General features: G+C 35.0%; 1 protein-coding gene across 4 annotated transcripts in view; it reads left to right on the forward strand.

Annotated features, from left to right (window-relative positions):
* Positions 1-27,299, forward strand: part of ZFPM2 (zinc finger protein, FOG family member 2) — a 477,627-nt gene that overhangs the window by 109,631 nt on the left and 340,697 nt on the right. For all 4 annotated transcript variants that reach the window (XM_003938599.4, XM_010349282.3, XM_010349281.3 and 1 more), the window contains one exon: positions 10,503-10,604. In XM_003938599.4, the coding sequence (XP_003938648.2) occupies positions 10,503-10,604 (102 nt within the window). The remainder of the gene's footprint in view (positions 1-10,502; positions 10,605-27,299) is intronic.

Consider the following 27,299-nt stretch of genomic DNA (forward strand, 5'->3'; position numbering starts at 1 on the left):
TAATCTTGCAACGGAAAACCATTAACTCCGTCGCCGTAATTTTAGAAATATGGATTTTGTTACTGCTTGACATTTATTCCATTTCATCATCTTATGAATTGGTCGCCAGAAATATGTAGTGGTTATCCCATTAAATATGTTTTTGCTTTGCTGAAAATACACTGAAATTTCTATTTAAAAGTATATGAATAAAAAATTTAGAACATCAATGAATGGATGTCAGATGAGTGCCTAGCTCTTCCTGTGATTCTCTTCTTGGCATCTTTTTTTCTGTCTTCTTTTCCTTTTCCTACCAGCACAGTTTGTGAAGCAATATCTTAACAAACTTGTTATTATCTTCTGTTAATTACTCATTTCAGTTTTCCTAAGCTAGTCTAGTATACTGATTTCAAACCTAGAATCAAAAATGTGTAGAAGTAAAAAAGAAAAAAAAGATTGGTAATAAAGTGAATTTCATTTAAACCAGAAAGAAGCTTGGGTTAATATCAAAATAAAGTTCTATTTATAACTTTTCCATGAGAATAAATATATTGGAAGAAAAGAAGCAAGTCTGTATTGTGAGGAAAAAATAGTTTCTTAAAAGTAATTCAGTGATTTTATATTTAATTATTTTAATCACTTATTTTTCATTAATAAAAAGGACTAAAAATGAATTATGTCAAAACATTACCATAAAAATCAGAACTAGTTTTCTGAGATAAATTTAGAAGATGAAGAGTATAAAAGTTGGAAAATTGTGACATATTTTATTTATTTAATAGAAAGTGCTGAAAGCAATTAGCTAGCAAATGTAATGATAATTGCAGTATGTTATGGTAAAAAGAATGAAATGAAAATCTAATTGTTTAACTGGTCACTGAGCAATGGTAACTGATTAACATTTGTCTGTAGTTGATTTTACTAAGTGCCAAGTAAAATGGTAAACCTTAGGAAAAATATAACGCTTACGAAGATCCAATCCATTAAACATCTCATTTTAATATGCAAGCATAATGAAGAAATGGGCTTAAACATGGTAAGGAAAAAGCAGCTGTCAGATCACATCCTGCTGTCTCTGTTGCTTGCCATGTACTTGACTTTGACTGTAATGTCCTAATAGGTTAGGGGCATGGTCTTTGGAGTCAGGCTAACTTGGGATCAAATATTGGTTCTGCCACTTACTAGTAGTGTGCCTGGGCATCTTTCCACATCTCTCCCACTCAGTTCATTTTTCTGAACTACAGGAATATTAATACATGGAAGAGCTGTTGATGTTAAGTTTATAAAGCATTCAGCAATGTACCTATGGCTGAGCAGTGCTTAAGAGATGGTAGCCATGTTTAGATTTAATATAGAATCTAATCTTGATGATATGATCTATACCTTATTCATCTTTATGATTTCAGTATTTTGCATATGGCAGATACTAGAATGAATATCAATTAAATTCTGATCCATCCTGTTTTCTATGTCCAAATTTATCATTTCATATGACATTCTTTTGTTTTAGTCATCTTTCTGGTTTTTTATTCGCATTCTTTCTTTTAAAAATATGATTAAATAATTAGAAACTTTATTCTTTCCTCTTTGAATTTATTTTTATTAATGTGATGTATATTGCATACATCTTACCTAGTTTTATAAGTAGCTTAAAATAAGTATAAAATGTAATTTATTTTGAGCTGTTAAATGTGTAGACTTAATTACTTTTGTAGTGCTTCTTTAAATACTCTCCAATACTTATTTTCAATGTTTCTATTTGTAATGCATGAAACAAATTAGAGCAAATCATTCAATGAATCTAAGTTATCAATATTGAGTATTGCTTTTAAGTTGAAATCTAAGCTTGACAGTTCTGATTTGGCAATTAAGTGACATTTAATGAAAGTTTTTTAATGACACAAAACTAGTTCAGTCAACCACTTAATAGGTTGAATTACAATATTTTCAATCTTGCTGTTTTCTTTTTCTGTCGGATACTGGATGAGAATGAATCATGGGTAAATTTGGCACATACTGAATGAAGGAAGGGACTTCACTCAGCCATTAGACAGTCTAAGTAGTTTTCAAACTATTTTTTTAGCATCTTAAAAGTTCTTCTGGATAATACTCTTATATCATTGAACTATCTAGTTTCAGCACCTTCAAGCTGCCATGTTTTCCTGCACAGTAACTTAATTACCATAATCTTTTTCCCGTGGGATTCTGTATAAAGGTGGCTACCATTTTTAATCTTAAAAATTGTTTTTGGCTGCACAAGGTGGCTAACGCCTGTAATCTCAGCACTTTGGAAAACCAAGGCAAGTGGATCACGAGAGGTTAGGAGTTGGTGACCAACCTGGCCAACATGGTGAAACCTGGTCTGCACTAAAAATACAAAAATTAGCCAGGTATGGTGGCACATGCCTGAAATCCCAGCTATTCAGGAGGCTGAGGCAGGAGGATTGCTGAACCCTGGAGGTGGAGGTTGCAGTGAGCCAAGATCGTGCCACTGCATTCCAGCCTGGGCAACAGGGAGAGACTCAAAAACAAAAACAAAAACATTGTTTCTAGTCATGTAGCCTCAGGCTATAAAACCTACAGAGTTTAGTTTCTTATCTTCAAATTTTCAGATATTTATTGGTTTCTTCTTCCAAGAAACTTCTGTGGCATCAAACCTGGGTTTGTTGTCATGCTTATTTGCTCCTGTCCCAGCGTGAACTTCTCCCCTCAAAGCACTCTTCAACACCAGCTTCTAATTCCCCATTGATCTGTCTATATCCGATACTGGTCTATATGTGATATATGAGAGAAGTCATTTGTTTTATATTCTCAGTCCCCAGCACAGTGCCTGGGCCCTAAAAAAGCAGTGTCTTAACTAACTAATAAAGGACACTTTGTATCACTTCTGTTTAACAGAGGTTAACATTTCAACTGGATCATTTTCTTTAAGTTCTAATTTTTGTGGTAACTGATTGCTCAGTAATGTATTCTTCCAGATACACTTCTTTCTGTTTTTTTCTCTTATTATTTTTTTCTTCCAAAAATATATAATTTGCCTAATAATATATTTTGGGGTAGATTTAACTGTGGTCTCACAAAAATTGGGAGAAAGAATGTCTGAGACATGAGTGTTGTTACAGAATGAGTAAGGGAGAAAAAAAAAAAAGACCAGAAGTCTGATAAGGTGTGTTCTCAGGAACTTAGTAAATATGGGTTGATTACTATATTTGTATCACATGGTCATATCCGTCCCTCGACTGAAATACCTCCAATGTTTCTCATTGCATTAAACATGAAAGTAGAACTCCAAATTTCATTATATGACTTCTTCATGGTCAGTCTCTTTTTATGCTTCTGGTGTCTAAATTTCTATAATTTATGTCTTATCACTTGGAATTATTCATGAACTGTCTTAATTGTAGGTTTTTTTCCAGTGGCTACTGCTCTCTTGCATATTGCCTATTTCCCCAACTAGAATATATGGTCCTCAACAGAAAGTACTGTGTTTGGTTGGTTGGTTGGTTGAGTTTTTTTTGTTTTGTTTTGTTTTGTTTTTTGTTTTTGTTTTTCATATTTCTTAGTGTATTTTCAAAAATAAGTGTGAGTAATGTTAATGATTGATTGAATTTTGCATGGCACCATATGTTTCCAACAACTAAAATGTAACAGTAAAATGCAGGAAGACTTACTCCTTTGTGTGAATGTAAGGACAATACAGTTAATACCTGAATATAAAATAACTTCTCAAAGTGATTGTACTTAGATTTTATTCTCTGTTATCTGGGCCCCTGGATATATAATTTTTAGCAGTGTGGCCTCACGGTTGCTTGTTACTGGGTTGCTTTGTGATTATCATTCAGGTGTTCATAGTTCTCTCCTCAAATGGAGGAGAGATGTAAAGAGAAAGGATGTTTTGGAAAGAATGCGAAACTACCAATTAGAGGACTCAAATTTAACTTATAGACTTGCACACATTTTTGTTTTTGGTGGCCTTTATGATGCCATAGCCCTACTCTCCTGCTTGTTGAGGAAAGGAGACTTACATAAAACTGCTTCAATCTGCCACCCCTGTAATGTGTAGGAAGCACTTATTGCTGGAACATGAGATTTGAGGAAGTTCCTTATGCAGAAACTAATATGGTAGCTGTAAGACCATAGATAAATTATTGATCTATCTGTGCATCAATTTCCTGAATAGCAAATTGATCTAATTTGGGCTACATGATTTCCAAAGTCTCCTCTGTTGCTCAAATCCCTGTGTTTCAAGATTCATAAGGAATGAGAAAAGTGCTTGGGAGGAGTGGATGCTATTTGAAAACTGTAGGGTGTATTTTCTTCTTCTTTTTTTTTTTTAATTGCATTTTAGATTTTGGGGTACATGTGAAGAACATGCAAGATTGCTGCATAGGTACACACGTGGCAGTGTGCTTTGCTGCCTTCCTCCCCATCACCTCTATCTGGCATTTCTCCATGTGCTCTCTCTCCCCAACTCCCCACCCCCTGCAGTCCCTCCCCTATTTCCCCCCAACAGACCCAGTGTGTGGTGCTCCCCTCCCTGTGTCCATGTGTTCTCATTGTTCAACACCCTCCTATGAGTGAGAACATGCGGTGTTTGATTTTCTGCTCTTGTGTCAGTTTGCTGAGAATGATGGTTTCCAATTTCATCCATGTCCCTACAAAGGACACGAACTCAATCGTTTTTACGGCTGCATAGTATATTCCATGGTGTGAATGTGCCCCATTTTCCCTGTCCAGTCTATCATCGATGGGCATTTGGGTTGGTTCCAGGTCTTTACTATTGTAAACAGTGCTGCAATGAACGTTCGTGTATATGTGTCCTTATGGTAGAACGATTTATAATCCTTTTTTTTTTTTTTTTTTTTTTTTTTTTTTTTTTGAGACGGAGTTTCGCTCTTGTTACCCAGGCTGGAGTGCAATGGCGCGATCTCAGCTCACCACAACCTCCGCCTCCTGGGTTCAGGCAATTCTCCTGCCTCAGCCTCCTGAGTAGCTGGGATTACAGGCATGTGCCACCACGCCCATCTAGTTTTTTGTATTTTTAGTAGAGACGGGGTTTCACCATGTCGACCAGGATGGTTTCGATCTCTCGACCTCGTGATCCACCCGCCTCGGCCTCCCAAAGTGCTGGGATTACAGGCTTGAGCCACCGCGCCCGGCCTATAATCCTTTTTCTATTCTTTACCATTGGGGAGAACAATTTCTTTGTATACATCCCTGAATTAGTTCCCAGAGTGAAACTCCATTCAGTCTGTGGAAATGTAATCAAAAGGTCATTCACCTAAGTGGTAAATAATTGTGTGTATTCTAGTCTCCATGAAAAATTAAGTGTTGAGAAGGTCAACGTTTCCCCAAATTGGTATCCCTAGTGGCACTCGAGAAGATTAAGATGGTACACTGATATTTTATTACATAGCCTTGAATCAATGTTAAGACAGTTCTCAAGTTTCTTATATTTTTTGTGTATCAGTGAAATGTCTCAACTTCATATTACCATTTATCACTTAAATACTCCCCTAGTACTTGCCACTTTTTCTAATACAAAGCAGTGAGATAGAAACTCAGAGTCTAAATAGACATGGTAGCTAGCATTTAATAATATTATCTGTATTTTTGTTGAATCTATTTTTATGATTACTTTGTATTTTTGGCATGTGATATTTCCCCTTTATAGTAGGAATAAAGCTTTTGTTTTCATATGTGTTTTTAAAATACATTTTTTTTAAATTTATGAAATGTTATTTAAAATGAGTCAAGTTAAAGAAAATATTATCCAAAATATTCCATACATGATTACTGGCCACAAATCATAAAAGTAGCATAAGAAGTTGGGAAGAAATGGAGTGTATCAGTAAGAGTCCATGAGGAAATTGATGGCATGGTCACTGGGTTTAACTAAAGGGATTTTAGTGAAGCGATAGTGTACAAGGTGTGGGTGGGACGAAGGATGCCAACCAGGGATGAGAAGCATCTAAGGGCTCACCAGAGTAGGAAGCTGTTAGCTCTTCTTATCTCAAAAGACAGGAAAGAAGATGCTGATGCGGGAGCAGAAGCAGGAGGGTACTACAGAACAGGAGCTCTATTTCTGCAATATAGTTACTGCTAGCAACTAAAGACCATAAAGAAGGAAGGGAATAAGGGAGGAGTACCTGACCTCTCTCTCCCCTGCCTCTGATCCTCTGCCATGCTATCAGTGCCTCTAGTGTGTCTGAACTCAGACATCAGAGGCCAAGGGAGCCCCCAGTGATGGAGTCTATAGGACTTCAGGATCCCTGGGTCACAAAGCAGGGCTGAGAAAGAAGAGAGCAGATTAGGGCCAGCAAGAAGGGGCAAGCAGAGAATGTCCAGGAGACATTAGGGTTCTTCCCCAGAGCTAACATTGTTTTTCTAATTACGCCAGTCTGCTAATTACATGACATTAGTTCAGTACTTACATATATGCAGGGGTGACAGTCAGAGACTAATCAGGTGTGGCATGGGATCTGACCAATCTGAACAGATACCATGAACCTCCTGCTCACCAGGCTTTCATCCCACAGTTTCTGAATTGAGGGATGTGAGAGGAGGCTCAGTATAGAAGGGCCAGAGCAGGTAGAGTCAAGCAGAGGGGAACTTGATTAGTTTAGGGCTAGCATCTATGTAAGCTGCAAAAAGGTGCACAGAAGATAAACCCTTCTTTTTTTTTCCTGAGCCTGTGTGCTTTTCTTACGGTACTTGGACCTTACCTTGCATTTTCATTTGTCAACTTACTCTCCTTAATTTGGTTTATATTTTCAAAAAAGGACTGTCTTTTTCTGTAAATATCTTAGTGCATCTACCACAGTTCCTTAACATAGTAGATGCTCAATACATATTTTACGGAGGGAATTTCATTGGTATTCATTTTGATAGTTCCAAAAGGAAAAGATAACTCAATTTCCAAAAATTTTTCAATTCCAGACATGGACTTCAGTGATTTGGTTTATGTATTTTATTCTTTAATATCTACCAGAATCAATACTCCCTGATAAGTAAACTGAGTTCAACAGAGCAGACCCTGGGTTTTTACATTCCTTCTCGTTACATTTATTCCAGTTTTTAAATTCATTTTATGAAACTACACGTAGAAATGAATATAAAATGTGTGGAATTTTAACTTCAAAACTCACATAACATTATGTTACGTGTCATTTGTCAGAGTCATGATTTCCTGAAAATTCTGTATTTCCTAAGCTACTTGGAAAGTTTTTAGAAGTTCAATTTTTTTCTTTGTATAATTATATAAAGATTTAAGTAGTATTAGAGAGTTGGGCACCTATGTGGAAAATAGTTATTGGATACTTCAGAAAAAGCTAGATAGGCAAGCAATTTAATTTAAAAATCTTAGCATTATTAAATTTGAGGCATAGTTGCTGTGATTTTAGTATTCATTTTTCTGTCTTCATATTGTTTTTCATTTTATTACCATTTACGACAAAATATTAATGTTTTTATGTATGCATCATATTAAAGTGGATTACTTTTCCTTAAAAGCAGCACATACTTTGTTACATTATCACTTAAAATGAAGGTACTCATTAATTAGACTTTTTACTTTTAAAATATGGTTGTATCATTAAGGTTCCTCCTTTACCATAACTATATTTTTGCTCAGAATGTTGCTGCCTTTTTAATGTGAAAATGATGGCACAAAATCATAGAGACTAGCTGTACTTATTCAAGCAAAAATATATCTTTATAGTTTCTTTGTGAGGAATTGAGTCACTGGCTAATCATTTAATTATGGCATTTTACACTACATTTTTTTTTTAATAAGAAAAAGAATAAAGAAGAGGAAGAAAGAGGAAGAGGGAGAGAGGATTGGGGTATTGCTTTATTGCCCGGGCTAGAATGCAGTCTAAATATGGGTATGCCTATAATTGTCCTTAATAATGGAGACATGAAAGAAAATGAGGGAAGAGAATAACAAACAAGGAGCCAACCAACATTTCCTTTAAACTTCTAAGTTGATGATGTGGTACTGAAAAGAGTGTATATTTTGTGTATTTAAAGTGGAGAATTCTATAAATGTTAATTACATTTACTTGTTCCAGATCTGAGTTCAAGTCCTGGATATCGTTGTTAATTTTCTGTCTCATTGATCTGTCTAATATTAATGTTGAAGTCTCCCACTATTATTATGTGGGAGTCTAAGTCTCTTTATAAGTCTTGTATGTCTGCGTATTCCTGTATTGGGTGCGTATATATTTAGGATCTTTAGCTCTTCTTGTTGTTGCATTGATCCTTTTATCATTATATAGTGTCCTTCTTTGCTTCTTTTGATCTTTGGTGCTTAATTGTAACTTCTGTTTTTTATTTATTCATTTTAGCTCTCTGTTTGGTTGGTAAATCCTTCTCCATCCCTTGTTTTGAGTCTTTGTGTATCCTTGAATGTGAGATGGGCCTGGGTGCAGCATACTGATGGGTTTTAGTTTTTTATTCAAATTGCCTGTCTGTCTTTGGAGTGGAGGATTTAGTCAATTTAAATTTAGAATTAATAATAATATATGTGAGTTTAATACTGCCATTTAATATTAGCTGGCTATTTTGCCCATTAGTTGATGTAAATTCTTCATTATATTGATGCTATTTTTGGTATTTTTTTAGAAAGGCTGATACTGTTTGTTCCTTTCTATGTGTAGTGGTTCTTTCAGAAGCTCTTGTAAAGCAGGCCTGGTGGTGATGAAATCTCTGAGTGCTTGCTTATTCACAAAAAAAAAAAAAAAAAAAAAACTTTATTTTTTCTTCACTTGTGAAGCTTAGTTTGGCTGGATGTGAAATTCTGGGTTGAAAGTTATTTTCTTTAAGGATGTTGAATATTGGTCCCCACTCTCTTCTGGCTTGTAGGGTTTCTGCCGAGAGATCTGCTGTAAGTCTGATAGGCTTCCCTTTGTGGGTAACCTGACCTTTCTCTCTGGCTGCCCTTAGTATTTTCTCCTTCATTTCAACCCTGGTGAATCTGACGATTATGTGTCTTGGAGTTGCTCTTCTTGAGGAATATCTTTGTGGTGTTCTCTGTATTACCTGGAGTTGAATATTATCCTGCCTTACTAGGTTGGGAAAATTTTCCTGAATAATGTCCTGAAGCGTATTTTCCAGCTTGGATTCATTCTCTTCATCACATTCAGGTACACCTATCAAGCGTAGATTAGGTCTTTTCACATAGTCCCATATTTCTTGGAGACTTTGCTCGTTCCTTTTTATCCTTTTTTCTCTAATCTTGTCTTCTTGTTTTATTTCATTGAGTTGGTCTTTGACCTCTGATATCCTTTCTTCTGCTTGATCAATTCGGCTGTTAAAACTTGTGCATACTTCACGAAGTTCTCGTATTGTGTTTTTCAGCTCCATCAATTCACTTATTTTCCTCTCTAAATTTTGTATTGTTGACATTTCGTCAAACCTTTTTTCAAAGTTCTTAGTTTCTTTAGATTGAGTTAGAACAAGTTCTTTTAATTCACAGAAGTTTCTCATTATCCACATTTTGAAGCCTGCTTCTGTAATTGGAACACACTCGTTCTCCATCAAGCCTTGTTCCGTTGCTGATGAGGAACTGTGATCCCCTGCTGAGGGAGAGGCGTTCTGATCTTGGGTATTCTCAGCCTTTTTTGGCTGTTTTCTTCCCTTCGTTGTAGATTTATCCATCTGTGGTCTTTGTATTTACCGTCTTTGTAATTGGGTTTCTGAGTGGACGTCCAACTTACTGATTCTCAGCGCCGAAAATCTGAGCAACCTACTGCACCAACTAAATCAGCAGCGTTAGATTGATGGTGCTTTTCTGACTCTGCACGAAGAACCGACGCTCAGAGGCGCCGGCAAAACCGCCTCGCCGGTCACAAGAGTCGCGCTGGCGACCCATGGGGCTCCTCCGCTGGGAATCTCCTGGTGCGTGAGCAACAATAATTCATGTGAAGGTGTGGCGTCCTCTCGTTCTTTGCGCTTTCACTGGGAGCTACAATCCCGAGCTGCTAGTCATCAGCCATCTTGGATCTCTCTCTTATACTACATTCTTAAAACAAATAAGACCAAGTCTTAGGAAGCATAAAGCTTGGGATATATAAAAATGTTCTTCAAAGTAATCTAAATTCAACCAAAACCATAAGTATGTCTTATTCTATGATATTTATTTATCTGCATCTTGCCTTTAGCGAAGTTATAATTTGGAAATAAATGAGTTAAGTTTTTCTGTATTGAAAATACCAAAAAAAAAAAAATAAACTGCAATTTGATTTTCTTCTTATATATATTAATAGCTCCAAAGGAAAATATACATGGAAATGTGCTTTTGTTTATAGTACTTAACTTCATTTATTTATTGATAATGATGGATTTTCTTTATTGTGAAGCCACAATAGATATCAAAATAATCACAAACATTTATTAGTATAATGACAATATATGTAACAAACCTGTAATTAGATATATAAGGATAGCCCTTTATGAGGATGTGAATGTGAAGTAGAGGGCTTTGCTCATTTTCTTTCTCTCCTTACGTTGGTGTTTTCCAGGTGATGATGAAGGAATCCAGGAGACAGCAGAATCAGATGGGGATACACAGTCAGAGAAACCAGGGCAACCTGGAGTTGACACAGATGACTGGGATGGACCAGGTAGGAGAGAAAATTTAAAATTCAACCATCTTTGCTACTGTTAGAAATACACTTTTTTTTTTCCTTGAACATTAGTTAGCTTGCAAAAAATGTTTTTGTATGTGCTGATTATATGAGAGTTTAAAGATTATTTAAATTTTTTTAGATTTTTATTTAAATTATAAAAACCAACGTGTTACCTCTGCTTCAAGTTTCTGTCATTTTTTTTTCCTTCATCTTCATGTAAAATTGTAAATTCTACTTGCTGCTTCTTTGAACAAAAGATCTGTAAGCAATGTCCAGATTTAAATTGGACACAATATTAAAGCTTACAAAGAAGAAACAATAATACTTCAAAGAACTATCACTTTAAGTTTAGTCGTGTTTTAAGTCATAGGTTGAACCTCAGTACATATTTAGAAGTTTAGAAAATATCAAAAGATGCTCCCCTTTGGTTTAAGGTTTTGGTAACATTTTCATTTTGATGACTAAAATTAAATTTGATTTTAAAGATCCTGACATTTAATCATCTAAAGAAAAACAAAAACTGATCAAAATACTCCACTATACCAATATAAATTTATGTAAATATATAACAGTCAGAAGAACTCTGCAGAAAAAAAGCCTTTATATTTGGTGCCAAGTAATTTACAATTGATAGTATATTTATAAATGGAGACTATTATGTCATAAGGTTTAAGAATATAAGTGAGTTTTGAAATAGTTTTAGCCATAATTTCCAAAGCAGTAACATTTTTCATTAAGAAAGATCCCTATATTTCAATCACATTTTCACCCTTGCATGACTTTGCAAATTGCTCTCTGCTGTACGTGAAGAAGAGAGGAACTCCAGCGTAATTTTCTGAAACCAGCAGCTGGAAAATATAATGCAAACAAAAATGAAGATACAGTATATCTGATTATTATGATGTCATTTCCAATGTTATTCATCATACACACAAATGTTTGTATTCTATATAGTATAACATAATGCTAGACAAGATTTTAGATCAAAAATGCATTATATTTAAAGTAGCTAATTATACATTTTAAGAGTTTGAAGGAAAATACAGCCTTCTGGCATTTTCACCTTATTGCATAATGCTTCTTTTCGATGTGGAGAAAGACTCCCATGATTAAAAAACAAACAAACAAACAAAAACACAAATAAAACAGGAAAAAGATTTTCAGAACATCTTGACTAGGTTACCTCTGACTTAAAAACAGTGAGTCAACTTTTATATCTTATAGTTCTTTTTTTTTTTTTTTTTTTTTTTTTTGAGACAGGGTCTTACTCTCTTGCCCAGTCTCGGGTGCAGTGTTGTGATCTTGGCTCACTGCTGCAGCCTTCACTTCCCAGTCTCAAGTGATCCTCCCACCTCAGCCCCCCAAGTAGCTAGGATTTCAAGCATGCACCACCATACCTTTATAATTTTTATATTTTTTGTAGAGTTGGGGTCTCACGCTGTGGCCCAGGCTGGTCTCAAAATCCTGAGCTCAAATGATTGGCCCAACTCAGCTTCCCAAAGTGTGAGGATTACAGGCATGAGCTCCCTGCATCCAGCCTCTTATAGTTGTTTATTCATGGAATTGAGTATGTATATGTTATATACCAGTGTTTTTACATTTAAAATTAGCTTTGATGGCCTTTTAGATATGCCTATTTGCAAAAAGGTACATTCTGGCTTACTCTCATGATGGGAAAAATTTGTAGGGAGTAGGTTTTTATCTTTGTTTATGTCTGGGGCCCGTAGCTTTTCCAGTGACTCAGGAGTACACAAGCTAATTTTACGGGGTAAAATGTCAGCCATATGCTGTACACTTAATGCTACCTTTTCCAGGAAGCTTTTTCAGAAATAAAGTTGTATTTGTGGCTAAAAAATAGAGGGGGGAGAGAAAGGGAACAAGGTGAAGAATTATGCTATCATTCAAAATGAAGAATTTTCCATTTTTATTTAAATTTATTTTATATATTCAATTTAATGTTTTTATTTAGTTGACATTGGTAAAAAAAAAAAAAACAAAAACAAAAACTTTATACTCTTTTCTGGGCACATGTGGTTATGTTAAAACTTTAGAGAGAAAATACATATCTCTAAGCAGGTATGCCTACAAAAAAATTTCTTCTTTGCCTATTATAAAATAAATAGCTTCTTTTCTCTATAGATATTTAGCCAAAAAAGTGTTTTATTATTATGATACTACCTGAATTGAAGTTGATTCATAACAAAATAGTATCTATTTACTTTTCGAGGTATTTATTAATTTCCTTTAATCAGGAGATTCAGGAGAAAGTAGGGGGGTATTTTATGCTGTTGCTACTGCACAAACAGCGATTACTTCGACATTACTACTGAAAATTTTGTTATTAATGAAATAGTATTGGGATTTTCCAACTGGAGTCAGGAGATAAAATTGTGCAACTTTATTGATTGTTTCCAAACATACTGGAAAATGGCCTTTACTAATGGTTACCCCATTTACCCTGATGTGACTATTACATATTATTTCTCTGTCTCAAAATATCTCATAGATCCCACGAATCTATATACCTACTGTGTACCCACAAAAATTAAAAATTAATAAAAAATAAAATAGGCTTTAGATTCCATGGGTTTAGGTTCAGTTACGGATTTCATACTCACTAGCTGGTAGATTTTTGGCAAATTACGTACTCTCATTGCTTATATCCTCATTAGTAATAAACATAAAATAATATTAACAGCCCTTAGAGAATTAAATCAGATCATATACATAAAATGTCAGTGATCATTATTGTGGCTTTGCAATTGTTGAGTCTTGAAGCAGAACCTTTTAACATTCTTCTCAGAGTTTATAATGCCCAGTAGTATATCTGATGACATAAAGAGAAAAGTTTTGTTATGCTAATTTAATTTTGAGTTTAGTCACAAATTGTATTGATTAAGATACTAGGTACTGAAATAGATTTGGATTTCAAGGTCTTCTCTGATTTTAAGGTTCTCCTCATCAGTTCTGACAGTCACCCTTAGAGAGATGGTTTTCTCTAAAAATAGAACAGAATCAAAGGACAGGGAAATTTATCTAAAGAATTTGAGTCATAGAGCTGACATCATTTAAGATGGATCAGGATTTATCTTTTTGTTAAAGAGTTTGATGGAAGATGACTCCACAACCTTTCTTGATGGCTGAGTTCAGTAATGAATCAACTCCCGTCTGAAGTGTTCCATTTTATCAAATGCAAATTCCACAGTGTAAAATATTTTTTTCTTATGTTATTCAGCAAAAAGATGTGTTTTGTTATGACAATTGTGCACACCTTTGTTAGCTGTTATGATTAAGTGAAATCTAAACAATCTATAAGAAAATTATCTTAGATGTAAACATTTCTGTGCTGAAATTCTTTCATGTTTAAATGTTTCCGATTCTTATTTAAGTATACTTCAAGTTCCTTTGAATGTTTCATGGTTTGAATGAAAAGCTGGACACACATTAAGCTAGTAAGGTTCAGGCCAATATAAAAGTCATTATCAGCTGAGTACAGTAGCTCATGCCTGTAATCCCAGCACTTTGGGAGGCTGAGGTGAGTGGGTCACAAGGTCAAGAGATCGAGACCATCCTGGCCAATGATGAAACCCCATCTCTACTAAAAATGCAAAAATCAGCTGGGCGTGGTGACACATGCTAGTAGTCCTAGCTACTCAGGAGGTTGAGGCAGGAGAATTGCTTGAACCCGGGAAGCAAAGGTTGCAGTGAGCTGAGATTGAGCCGCTGCACTCTAGCCTGATGACAGAGCAAAACTCTGTCTCAAAAAAAATAAAAGTCATTATCTTATTATTTCAGTATATCTCACATCTATTTTTAAATGTAATTGTTCTTTCTTGCTTTTAAAATTATACTTGGACACCTATTGGTTGGAATCTAATTCATAAAGCATTTGCTTTTCACTCGTCTGGTTTTTCATCTGTATTTGCCTATATTTTATTTATATCATCTGTCTTCTTTTTATAAACATCTTTTCTTTTCTTTGATAGTCCTCACAAGTTTTATGTTTTATGATTCTCACAAGTTCTTCAGCTTACCAATATTCTTACACATCTAATTCTTCAGTAAATATTTATTTTGCATTTATTGTAATAATTGTTAAAGGTACTTGAGAGAAGTTCAAGGTGTAGCATGATGCTGTCCATATTCTCATTTTTTTATGTAATTTTCCTGCTGTTGGCTTCTTTAATTATTTATGTTCCATATTTGAGTAACTGATGCAATAATTAAACATTTCATAGGCTGGAGAGTGGGGGCGTGATTTAAACTACAGAATGAAGCATACAGATTTTAGATTCTGGCATGTTAAGTTCAGAAGTTTAGGCCAAGTTTCAGTTTATCTGTAAAATGGAAATAGTAACAGCTACCTTGAAATACTGTGATCAGGATGCAATTTGAAAGAGATGATATTTACAAAGTGTCCAGCATAGAACTTGGGAGAGAACAGGACTTGCTAGATGTAAGTGATCTTCCCTTACCCTAGGACTGAACTTCGTTAAACATTTTTCCCTCTGTCCTTTCAGACTGACCAATCATTAGATTGTTGACCTTATTTTGAAAACAGTGTTTACATCCCTAGCAAATTTAGGGAAAGAAAATTCAGGTAAATCTTTATAAATTTGTCATCTACCTTTATGATATAAGCACCTTAAAAGTCACATCTTACTTATATCAACTTTCAGTATGCTAATTCTCTGGATTAGCTTGTTAAAACATGGTTACTTCTTTTTGCACTTGGGAATAGTGAAAATCTGGTTTGTCTGGTACAATATTGAATGAAATCTTGGTCTTACCATCAGGCTTATAGGCAGCTATAATTGAAACTTCCAGGAGCTCTAATAAAGGAAAACATCACGCCACTTAAATATGTAAATAAGTACATGTAACCCCCCAATAGCATGTGTTAATGCAGACATACACAGGTATCACGTTTTGAGCAGGTATTGAGATTCTTTGATTCAGGCTTTCCAGGATAAGTGTATGCTTCTATTTAAATAGATTTTAATATTTAAATGTTAAGCTTTGGGTCCTCTTTATAAAAACAAAAAAGAAAACCAAACAGTATTTTGATGGTTGATAAATTAATATAATATAATTAGTAATTTTTTGTATTATCCATTATCCAATACTAAAACTTGCTGCTACATAGGTAAATTAGGCTATCCATCAAAGATAAATTATTTTGGGGTAATGTAATGAACGGAGAAGACCAAAAATACTCCTTCTATTTATATCTTGCCTCTGCCACTAATCAATTTTGTGACTTAGAGCAAGCTATTGACAACTCCAAAGCCTCAGTTTTCTTGTTTGTAAAATAGGGCTAATAATAAGAACTACCTCTTTAATGAGATTGTACATGTAAAGCATGGTGCTGAGAGCTTCTTAAGTGCTCAGTTAATTACTCTTAATGTTACTTTTAGTATCATTTTAGCAATTGTACCTGTGTAGCTATTACAATGTCTTACATGTAATAAGCCTTTGTTAAATATTAATTCAGTAAAGTAATTTGGCAAAATGATTTTGCAGTGTAAAAGTCATCATGTCAGGTATGTTCTATTGCATTTGACTTAAAACATGATTTAATTCAAGCATTTTTAATATAAATAAATTTTCAAAAATAAATGTCCTAGGGCAAAATCAGATTTGTCTACTTGTTGCATCTTGACTAAAAATTGGTCAAGAAATCTGTAAATAAGTTGCTTTATGTAATTGCTGTTCAATCTTATGAGTATATACAGATGATCAGCCACGTTCGGCTTTGTATTTTAAATTAAACTAGTAAGATGATCACTTTTGCATAAAGTGAAACTGTAGCCAGAAGACCACTATGAGATAGAAGCACATACTTAATGATACAGCTTTTTCCCCTCTCTTTACTAGTCCAAAGAAGGACTTGAAGATTACAGTTCTGATTTCGTTTCCTTTTTGATTGGGAAAATGTGGTAGATATAAGATCTGGGAAATGCCATTTGAAGTAAATTAACAGAAACCTATGAAACATAGTTAACCATAGATACAGTCTGACAGTAAGAAGAATATTGTGAGAAGCGAAGGAAATCCTAGAATGACTGTGTATTACTCTGACAGTGAATTGGTATTATCTCTGTTATCAGATAATGCAGTTATCATTAATTTTCACATTTGCATTTCAATCTTTGGAAGGAAATGACTCTTGCCGGATGAAGATAAGAGCTCTGTACCACTATAATGAACCATCATTTTATCTCAATGCTTTGTGTCCATATGAAAATGAGGCAGAGAGGAGTATGTGTGTATGTGTGTGTGTGCTCACATGTGTGTGTATTGGGGGGTCAGAAAAATATTATAACAAAGTGTCAAAAACTGATACAGACTTTTGAGCCCTTTATGAAACAAGAGGGGGTAGAAAATAAATCTTCTGTAGTGTAGTTAAGTGGATATCGGATTAAAAGATGAAAGCCTGACTCTTTGTAGAACAGAATGCCATATGAACACAGTAAAAAAGTTCTTTATTTTATTCCATACTCCAGTTTGCATTCTCATATAAAATTAGGACAGGCATAAACACAACCAAAAAAATAAATAAATAAAGTACGTTGGGTCACTGTTTGGAAAGACAGCTAATGTCTTTGAGTCATAAAGAACTGCGTAAAGTATACCAATTTATTATTACTATTATGATTATTTCTACTTCTTCAGCTGTATAAGATGGGAACTAAGTATATTTAGATAGTGGCTTGTTTTAGGGTTTGCAAACACCTAATTTGTTTCTATAAGTTGAGAAAAAATATGTGAATAACAATTTATAATAATAAATTGAGGAATTCAAGTTAAAGGTAATGAAGTTGAGATAAATTTTCTTTGGACCTTTTCATTGCAGTGACCTTTTGTGAGACACACTACTGGAAAATGGATACAGTGTCAAATTTCATAATTATCTTATGCTCCTCAAAATGTATGACAATTCACTAATACATTATTTACAGTAGAAGCTCCCTCAACTAAACTGTGATTTCCATCCCTCTCTAAAACATACTGATTGAAGCTGTTTAGGGTTGAGTTTTGTACTCCCAAATATATATGTTCAGATCCTAACTTTCAGTACCTCAGAATGTGGTGTTCTTTGGAACTAGGGTTGTGGAAGATGTAATTGGTTAAGATGAGGTCATAGTAAAGTATAGCGGCCCCTTAATCCAATGTAACTGGTCTTCTGTGGGAGACCATCCAGGAGAATGCCATGTGGAGACAAAGGCAGAGATCCCAGTGATACTTCTATGTGCCAAGGAAAGCTAAAGCTTGCCAGTAAACCACCAGAAGCCAGAGGAGAGAGACATGGCACAGATTCTTCCTCATAGCCCTCAGAGGGAACCAATCTTGTTGACACCTTGATCTTGGACTTTTAACCTCCATGAATTCCTGTTATTTCAGCCATTCAATTTGTGGTACTTTGTGATGGCCACCCTAGCAAACTGATACAAGAGCCAGGAGTAGAAAGTAACTATGTGGGCAGTCATTTGTGTGCTCCCCAGGCATCCTTTTTTCTACACTTCTTAGTTTATTCAAATATTATCTAAACCAAGGAAATATGTCCACAAAAAATACATTGTTTCTATGAAAACTATGTTGAAACCTTTCAAAGACTGAATAAAGGAAAATCACTAAAAAATGTAGGTATAGTCAAAAAACTTTGAATAATTTGGGAGAAAAATCATACAAAATATTAAGGAAACTTAAATAGCTTTGCAAACAAAAGCTTTTACATCCTCTGTTCTAATGAAATAAATTAGAAATCATACATGAAGGATGTGAATGCTCTTTACACAAGTGAAACACCAGTTGGTTGGTTTATATACAAATAAAATGTCTAGAGCCTGTATCAAAAGTTTGATGCTTTTGTATATTATAAAGTAAAATATAATGTTTATAATGCTATTCTAAAAATATTTCTATGGTTTGGGTATGTTGATTAAATAACTACTACCCACCCCAGTTGTAGATTGGGTCCATTAACAGGGTTTTTACTATGTTCTTTCCCACCGAACCATAATTCAGCTTAGAATTCATCTCAACAGGGCATTTTACAAAGACACTACCAGTCAGTAGGAATTGATATATAAGAAATATCTTTGCCATAACCTCTTTTATTAAAATGTATGTACTGTCCAGGCACAGTGGCTCATGTCTGTAATCCCAGTGCTTTGGGAGGCCTCGGTTGTAGGATCTCTTGAGGCCAGAAGTTTGAGACCAACCTGGACAAAAAAAAATTAGCCAGACGTGGTGGCTGGCACCTGAGGTCCCAACTACTTGGGAGGCTGAGGCCGGAGGATTGCTTGAACCTAGGAATTTGAGGCTGTAATGAGCTATGATCCTGCTACTGCACACCAGCCTGAACAACAGAATGAGACTCTGTCTCAAACAACAGCAACAACAAAACAAAACAAACAAAACTCAAAAAGTGTGCATTAAATATTTATATTGGACCAAGGATCCTTGGCATTGATTGATTTCCTTGTTCCAGTATTGTGCTCTGATGTAAGAATAAATTGACTCTCCTGTCTGGAAAACTGAAAGAAAGAAGTAAACCTGTTTTGTTTTTATTTTGTCTGGTTTTTAAAAGAACTTAAGTGGGGTTAGAATATAAGTTAAGACCAACACAGTGATATGCATTAGAAGTAGTTTAAAATCATGAAAAATAAAATAAATGCATAGAGGTATATATAATTTGATATTAAAGTACCACCAATTTGGAACTAAATTACCAGAATTGTGATATTGACTGAGTACACAGAATAATTAAATTAGTTGGGACAAGTATGTTTTCAATTATATGTTTAGAATCAACTATATGTAACACTCAACTTCAGAGAGTTTATGCTCTACCAGAGATTGAAAATCATATTAATAATAATTTTTGAGTGGATATTGCCTATGTGATAGCTGTTCTGTGGAAGTAACTTAAATGATATCATAAAACTATATTGTCCATGGTGGGGCTAACCCAGTCTAATGGAAAGAGATTCAGTAATTACTTCCATGAGGACCAATCATTTTTAACTTAATTTGTTTTATTTTCATTTTTTATAAATGAATATGCAAAGTTTTAAACATGCACCAAAGAAAAGTGAAGACTACAATGAATTCCCATACTCATTGCCCATCTTCAAAAGTTATCAACTTTTAGCTAATCTGGTTTCATCAATCCCTGCTAATGTTTTTTTCTAGAGTTTTATTGTTTTGTTTGTTCGTTTGTTTTGGTTTTGTTGTTGTTGTTGTTTTGAGATGGAGTCTTGCTCTGTTACCCAAGCTGGAATGCAGTGGCAGGATCTCAGCTAACTGCAACCTCCACCTCCTGGATTCAAGCAATTATCCTGCCTCAGCAGCCTAAGTGCACCACCACACCCAGGTAATTTTTTGTAATTTTAGAGACAAGGTGTCACCATGTTGGCCAGGCTAGTCTTGAACTCCTGACCTCAAGTCATCCGCCCGCCTTGGCCTCCTGAAGTGTCTATTTTAAAGTGAATCTCAAAAAATATGTCATTTCACTCATAAGTACTTTGATAGTCTAATAAATGAGGACTTTTATTTTAAACAAATATCAATATAACACAAAATATCAATATAACATAAAAATATTCTTAATATTATCTAAAACTCAATTCATTTTCAAACTTCCCTACTTATGTCAAAAAATGTCTCTATGGTTGGTTTATTGGAATCAGGATTCAAGAAAGATCCACATACTGGTTTACCTGATTTTTAAGTCTTTTCGAATGGATAGCAGTTTCTCTCCCCCTACACTCGCCACCCTCCGCCCAATACACATACTTATTTGTTGAAATCAATTCGTTATTCCTGGAGTATTTTTTATGTTCTGAATTTGGTGGATTGCATCCTGTTCGTGTTGTGTGGTATGTTCTTTGATACTCCACATTTCTTGTAAATTGATTGTTAATCTAGATCCTTGAGTAAATTCAGGTTCGATATGATAGGCATCAATACTATGTACACATTGCTGGGTGCTTTTTATTGCTTTATATCAGTAGGCACATAAAGGCTGGGTGCCCCACTGGACGCTCCAGTGCACTATCAGCACGAGTGTGTGATGTCCTGTCACTGCAGTTACACTTGTAGTGATAGTACAGTGCATTGAGTGATTAAGGTGTCATCAGCCTCATCCAATGTTTGTAAAGTTTCTGATCAATTTTTCCCTAATAATTATTGCCAGGATCCATTTTATCTATAGAATTTGCAAAATGGTAGTTTTCACCTTTTGTCATTTTTTCCCCTGAATTTATTAGCTATTATTAGCTAAAGATTTCGTATGAAAATCTTTCCCTCATCCATGATTTGGTTATCTCTAAATACTGTTCATAAAAAAAGGGAGGATAAATGCATCTTTCCCATTATTTCCAAATTTTTGGAATCGTGAATTGGTGCCTTACCCTCCAAAAGTGACAAAGAACTTAGGGTGGTCAGTTTCTGGGAGGCACAAAAGGGACACCAGATTTAGACATGAGGTTGCCTATTGAAGATGCGTTACATCTACCTACTGTATAAAGGGAACAATAAAAGTGTTTGGTAAAAGGTTAGCAAAGAAGTCTAACCAGGGTCTCTGGTGGCCTTACTGGTCTTTCCTGGTGTTTGGGAGTAAGGCTGTCTTGGCCCTTGACTCTTGGAGGATTTTGGAGAGTTTGAAGGGAATAAGAAAGGAAGCCTCAAGGGATGTCCTCTGAACTTCTTGCCTACAGCAGAGTCCTTTTTTGACAAAAGTCCTATGGGCTGTACATCGGGTGTAGTTAAAAGAAAATTGCAAAGTGTTAAATGTTTTCAAATTTTAAAAATTTAATACATGGTCACATAAAAGGAAGCAAAGAAATGAACATAGTTTGTCTTAAACATATATATATCTTTGGGTAAATACACAAAGAATCACATATTCATTTTTGTTTTCATGGCAGAGAATCAGTTGAAATGAATGTTACACTCCATGTAAAGACAGTCTCAAGCCTTCCTGTTGGAATGAAATTTTAACAAATTCATTTGTTGTTTCCCCATTATCTTTTCCATATTAATCAATCAAGATTGTTATATTTTTGAACGTTGTGTTAGTAATATAAACTAAAGTGAAAACAACAAGTAGACAAACATATTCTACCAGGGATGGAGACCTGTTGTCATTTACAGGATTAAGTAGGCTGTAAGCCAAGTAATATAAAAATGATTGAGCATCTGAAACTGACAGTGCATATTTTCAATATGTATTTTTAATAAGCAATGCATTATTTCATTTTACATTACTTTTAGTTATATTTTCTCTATCAAAGCAATTAAAAGCAAGCCAAAAGAAAAGAAAACACAAAAGAAAGCATTTTCCATATTCAGGGTCTTTGCTCTTTTGGTTACAACTATTTTTTTTTAAGTGGATGTTTTTCATATTCCTTGGTAGAGAGCATTTTTTTTTATTCTGTAAGTTGAATGAGGGGGACATTGGGTCCCTTTCCATTAAACGATAATTATAGTAATATGATTAAAGTAACAGTTTCTCCGAAGGTTGATAAAGGCAAAAACTTTAAAGAAATTATTTCACCAAGAAACCCCGTCTCTACTAAAAATACAAAAAATTAGCTGGGCATGGTGGCACGTGCCTGTAATCCCAGCTACTCAGGAGGATGAGGCAGGAGAATTGCCTGAACCCAGGAGGCGGAGATTGCGGTGAGCCGAGATTGCGCCATTGCACTCCAGCCTGGGTAACAAGAGCAAAACTCCGTCTCAAAAAAAAAAAAAAAAAAAAAAAAAATTGTTTCACCAATTCTAATGCTATGATTGGGCATGAAAAAATATTCTACAAATTGTTTTCTTATTATCAAATAAGTCACTTGAATGGCCCTTCTTTTTTCGTTTGTCAGAGACAGGGGCTTGCTCTGTCACCTGGGCTATTGTGTGGTGGTGTAACCACAGCTTACCTTGACCTCTTGGGCTCTAGCATTCCTCCCACCTCAGCCTTCCAGATAGCTGGGATCACAGGTGCACACAATTATGCCCAGCTAGTTTTTTTGTTTTGTTTTATTTTTGTAGAGATGTGGTCTCACCATGCTGCTGTAGTCTTGAACTTTTGGGCTCAAATGATCCTCCACTTTGACCTCCCAAAGTGCTAAGATTACAGGCATGAGCCACTGCACCCAGCTGAGTAATTCTTGTTAATTATGCAAATATAATGCAAATAGGATCCAGAATCTTGCAAACTGGGTGTGTGGGGGTGGGGGTTGGTTGGGGAGGCTCTGTGACTTTGTGATAAATACCTCCCTAGCTAGGAAATCTCAGAACCCTGGAAGGAGGTAAGAGAGTGATTAGCATATATACCCTAGTGGCTTTTTCTGTGGTGGTCAATCAAACTCCACTACTTTTCCTCCAATTTGGGGTATGTATTAGCCTGCTCAGGTTGCCATAGACTGGGAGGATTAAACAACAAACAATTTATTTTCTCATGGTTTTGGAGGCTGGGAGTCTAAAATCAAGGTATCAGCAGGCGTGGTTTCTAGTGAGACCCCTCTTCCTAGCTTGCAGATGGCTGTCTTCTTGCTACGCCCTCCCCTTACTTTTTCTGTGTGTGGGGGGACTCCTGGTATGTGGTCCTCTTCTTACAGGGATACCATTTCTATTGGCTTAGGGTTCTCTCCTTGTGATCTCATTTAACTGTGATTATTTCCTTAAAGGTTATACCTCCAAAGAGATTAAATTGGAGATTAGGGCCTCAACATATGAGTTTTGGGGGAACACAGTTCAGTCCAGAGTGGAGTGGATTAGAGTGGCTATAACAAAAGTCTGCTGTCAGGGAGAAGACACCAAGGGAAGATTTCTGAAAGGCAAATAAAGCCAGGACTCTACACTGAGGCCTTTGGGTTTAAGAGAGAGGGTTTTCCTCAGCCCTTGTTCCTGAATCTAAATCCTCTGGGACCAGATAGCATTCGCTGGGGTCCTGCTCTGGGAAAGAATGGCTAAGCTGAGATGTGAGTGTCGATTAAGTGAATGGAGCCTTGCAGCCTAAGGTTGTATATGAGCAGAAGCTGCTTGGGTATCACCTTAGTGGAGAAAGCAAATCAATTTTCTTATGCAGGAAAGGCTTGCAGTAGTGACACCAAAACGTAGCAAGCAAAGCTGGGACTCCAGTGATCTAACGGATCTCCCGGCTCCTCTAAATCCTGGAGAATTTGGGGGGATAAAAGAAGGTCTCAAAAGGAAGATGCTTTACTTGAGGCAAAATTGGGGAATTTTAACCCAAACTGACAAATGAGGGAACAACAAGGAAGAACAAACACATAGGAAACCCAGAGAAGGAGGCATCTCTTTTGCTCTGAAAGGCCAGTTAAGGCCTCTTGCCTTAATAAACATGGAAACATCCAACAGGTGGAAAATGAGAAGAGAGGAAAAGGCATTTCGGCATCGTAGGCACGGGGAGCAAGACCCACATGGCATCATATGGAGGGTGAAATGGGGTTAGGGGTGAGACGAGGGCTCGCATTACACTCAGGCAATAGGCTTTTAAGAAATTTGGGTAAAATGAAAAGTGTCAACATCATTAGTAAGTATGTGTGTTCACTGTGAGAATGCATTGAAAGTGATGCAGGAAGTACTTTGTTTCCTCTGAGCAGTATAAAGCACGTAAAAGCAAGAGTTTTTTTAATGGTTATACATACAAAATGAACTACTTATTATTCTATAAAGAAAAAAATGCTCCATGCATTGTGAAAAAATACTTTCACTATTTTAAGTTATATGTAACAATTATTTTTATATTCTACATTAAATTTTTAAATAAGTACAAGATTTTAAAAAGTTCTCAACTACATGTAATGCACTTTTTGATATCTTTGACATACTGGTGTGGATAATAGAAAAAGGTTTGATTATCAAGAACAAGTAGACATTTTTGAAAAGCTCAAACTATTCACTTATAAAAAATCATAATTACAATTATGTGGCAAAATTAATTTCTTATAAAATAGCTTTATAGAAACTGGAAATAAATTACTTTAGGAACTCACATAGCTTAAGGGTAATATTTCATGTCAATAATTCATGATTAATATATAGTGGAATATTTTAGCACTTTTTAAAATTAAAAAAGAGACTGTTAGTCAATTCAGCTTTTTGGATTTGACTCATTCTTTACCTTTAAAGTAAGCATGGTAAAACAAAACAAAAAAAAACTTTAAATGTCAGATATTCAAATACAGTAAAATGAAGATGGCATTATATGTAACTGTTATAAAAATTCATGAAATATTTCAACCATGGTTTAAAATTCCTGAAATTAATAATACTCCTGATTTCCTTTGGGCTTTTAATATTAAATCTATAGAATTCAGTATATTTCTTCCAGTTAGGCTCATTGTTAGTCATTTTCAGAAATCTTACATCATTCCAATAAAAAGGCTTAAAGGTAAACTTAGTAAATCAGAGGCCCTAAAGCATTTATTTTTCAGAGTGTTACTCCTTTTGAAATGATTAAACAAAAAACAATTATCTAGGATTAATGTTGAGGTCGTAAGGTTCTACTTTTTGAAAATGCTCTACCTTCTGTGATCTTTTTGGCATTCTCTTTTTCATTCGTATCTCTTGTATCTAATATGTATTGAGAGTTTACTGTGTGCCAGTTGCTGTTACAGGCATGGGAAATGTAATAGTGAATACATTCTCATTGTTTTCCCCATAGTAACTTAAGGGGTACTATTCTCATCTTGACCTGTCAGGAAACTGAGGCATAGGAATGTGAAGGAACTTGCTTAAAGTCACACAGCAGATAATCCTGGAATCAAAATTAAGCAGCCTGGACTCCAGAGATTGTGTGTGTGTCACTGTGTCATTTCTATGTTTTTCATACAATGAGCTCTTCATTGTGGCGCGTATTATTTGCTACCATGTTTTGAAGTTCCCCTACCTAACTGGAGTTCTTTTTCCTTCCCTAAAATATAAGCAAGGAGAAATAGGATTTATTTTTTAAGTCTGTTGATTAATTTATATTTTAATAAAATTTTGAGAAATGTTTCTCTTCCGATGCACAACTTTCTGGTTTCTGTGTTTAACTCTATCATTTACGTATCTTCATCCTGGAAAACACATAATAATCTTAATAATCTCCACCATTCATCAAATACCCTGACTCCAGTCACTGGTGTTCAAAACTCCAAAGCACCTTGGCTCCAGTCCCAATATGTAATCCTTATTATTTATAGCTAAGGATGTTAAGTGTTAGAACTGTTAAATGGTTTACCTGGTTTCATTGCTAACAGAGGACAAAGTCAGGCCTGACCTTACTGCTTCCCTTTGCAAATCTTCCTATGTGAAGAAGGCTGCATGAGGGGGAGACTGACCAAGGTCAGAAGTCAAATCTCAGGAAAGGAAGGTAGAGGTAGTGGGAGACAGAATCTCAGATAAAAATTGCTTTCAAATTCTGCTGCTTCCATTATGCTCAGTAAATTTGCACAAATTACTTAACATTTCTGCCTGTCAACTTTCTATCTCTACAGTAAGAGTGCTGTATACATGTTTCCTAGGGTTTTATATAAGTGAATTAATGAAATGATTGTCTAACACTAAGTGTTGTGTAAGCAGTATAACCATGACATCATCATCATCATGATCCTTATTTTGTATCCAGATTTTTTTTTTGGTCTAAAATTTTGCTTCAACCTTGTATCTTCTTCCTTATATTTTTAAACTTCTGAATAGCCAAAGAAATAGCAAATCAGTTTGTATCTATGTTGTTAAAAAATCAAGGTCTTTTATTCGATTCAACGTCCTTGATTAGAGTAAAATGACACTAGCTTCAGTTCAAGTTAAAGTGCTAAAATATTTCAGATTAAAAAATATAATTTAAGCATGTGCTCCTTATGCTCAGCTTCATTCTGCAGTGGATTTGAGATCAATAATAAAAAACATATAAAATGATGGAATAAATTATTAAGGCAGATAAAGGAAAACATGGACAGGAAATGACAGCGACAAGAACGACATAATTGCATGGGTAGCTAAACCATAGAGTCCAAGCTGGTTGCTTAGAATGGGCTGAAAATATAATTTTAAGGTTCCTTGCAGCCAGTGTTTGCACGCCTGCCCTTATATTCACTTTTTTAATTGATCAACATTATAGGTAACTTTATATGTATTATGTATATAAACCATCTCTCTCTATATAAAACTACATGTGTATATATTCATATACACATACATACACAGTTTTTATAAACTATATATTTATAAAAACACAGAACATATTTATAAAATCATATTTCTATAGTGTGTGTGTGTGTGTGTGTGTGTGTGTGTGTGTATAAAACTTTTGTGTTATATGCTCTTCAAAGGAAAGAAAGGATGATTACTTTTAATGATTGGTTATTAGCAGTTTTACAATAATAGTAATGTTGAATCCAAACTTGCAATTGAAGAAGAGTAGTTCTGATTCACTCAGGACAAAATATTTATTCATTTATCTCTAAATAAACAAACTAGCAAATAAATAAATAGCTAACTGCCAGATCTTATGATTTTAGTGTTCTTCATGTGTAGGTGGCCTTGGGTGGCTTCTTAATGAGAGACTGTGATGGAAATTTTCTATCTTTTAAGGTGGTTTTATTCTTTTTCCAGAAGGGAAGATAATCCTGTCTCTTCTACAGATGACTGCATACTCTATTGCCTTCCTTTTCAAATTGAGAA

The sequence above is a fragment of the Saimiri boliviensis genome, chromosome 15, assembly GCF_048565385.1.
Source record: "Saimiri boliviensis isolate mSaiBol1 chromosome 15, mSaiBol1.pri, whole genome shotgun sequence".
Lineage (NCBI taxonomy): Eukaryota > Metazoa > Chordata > Mammalia > Primates > Cebidae > Saimiri > Saimiri boliviensis.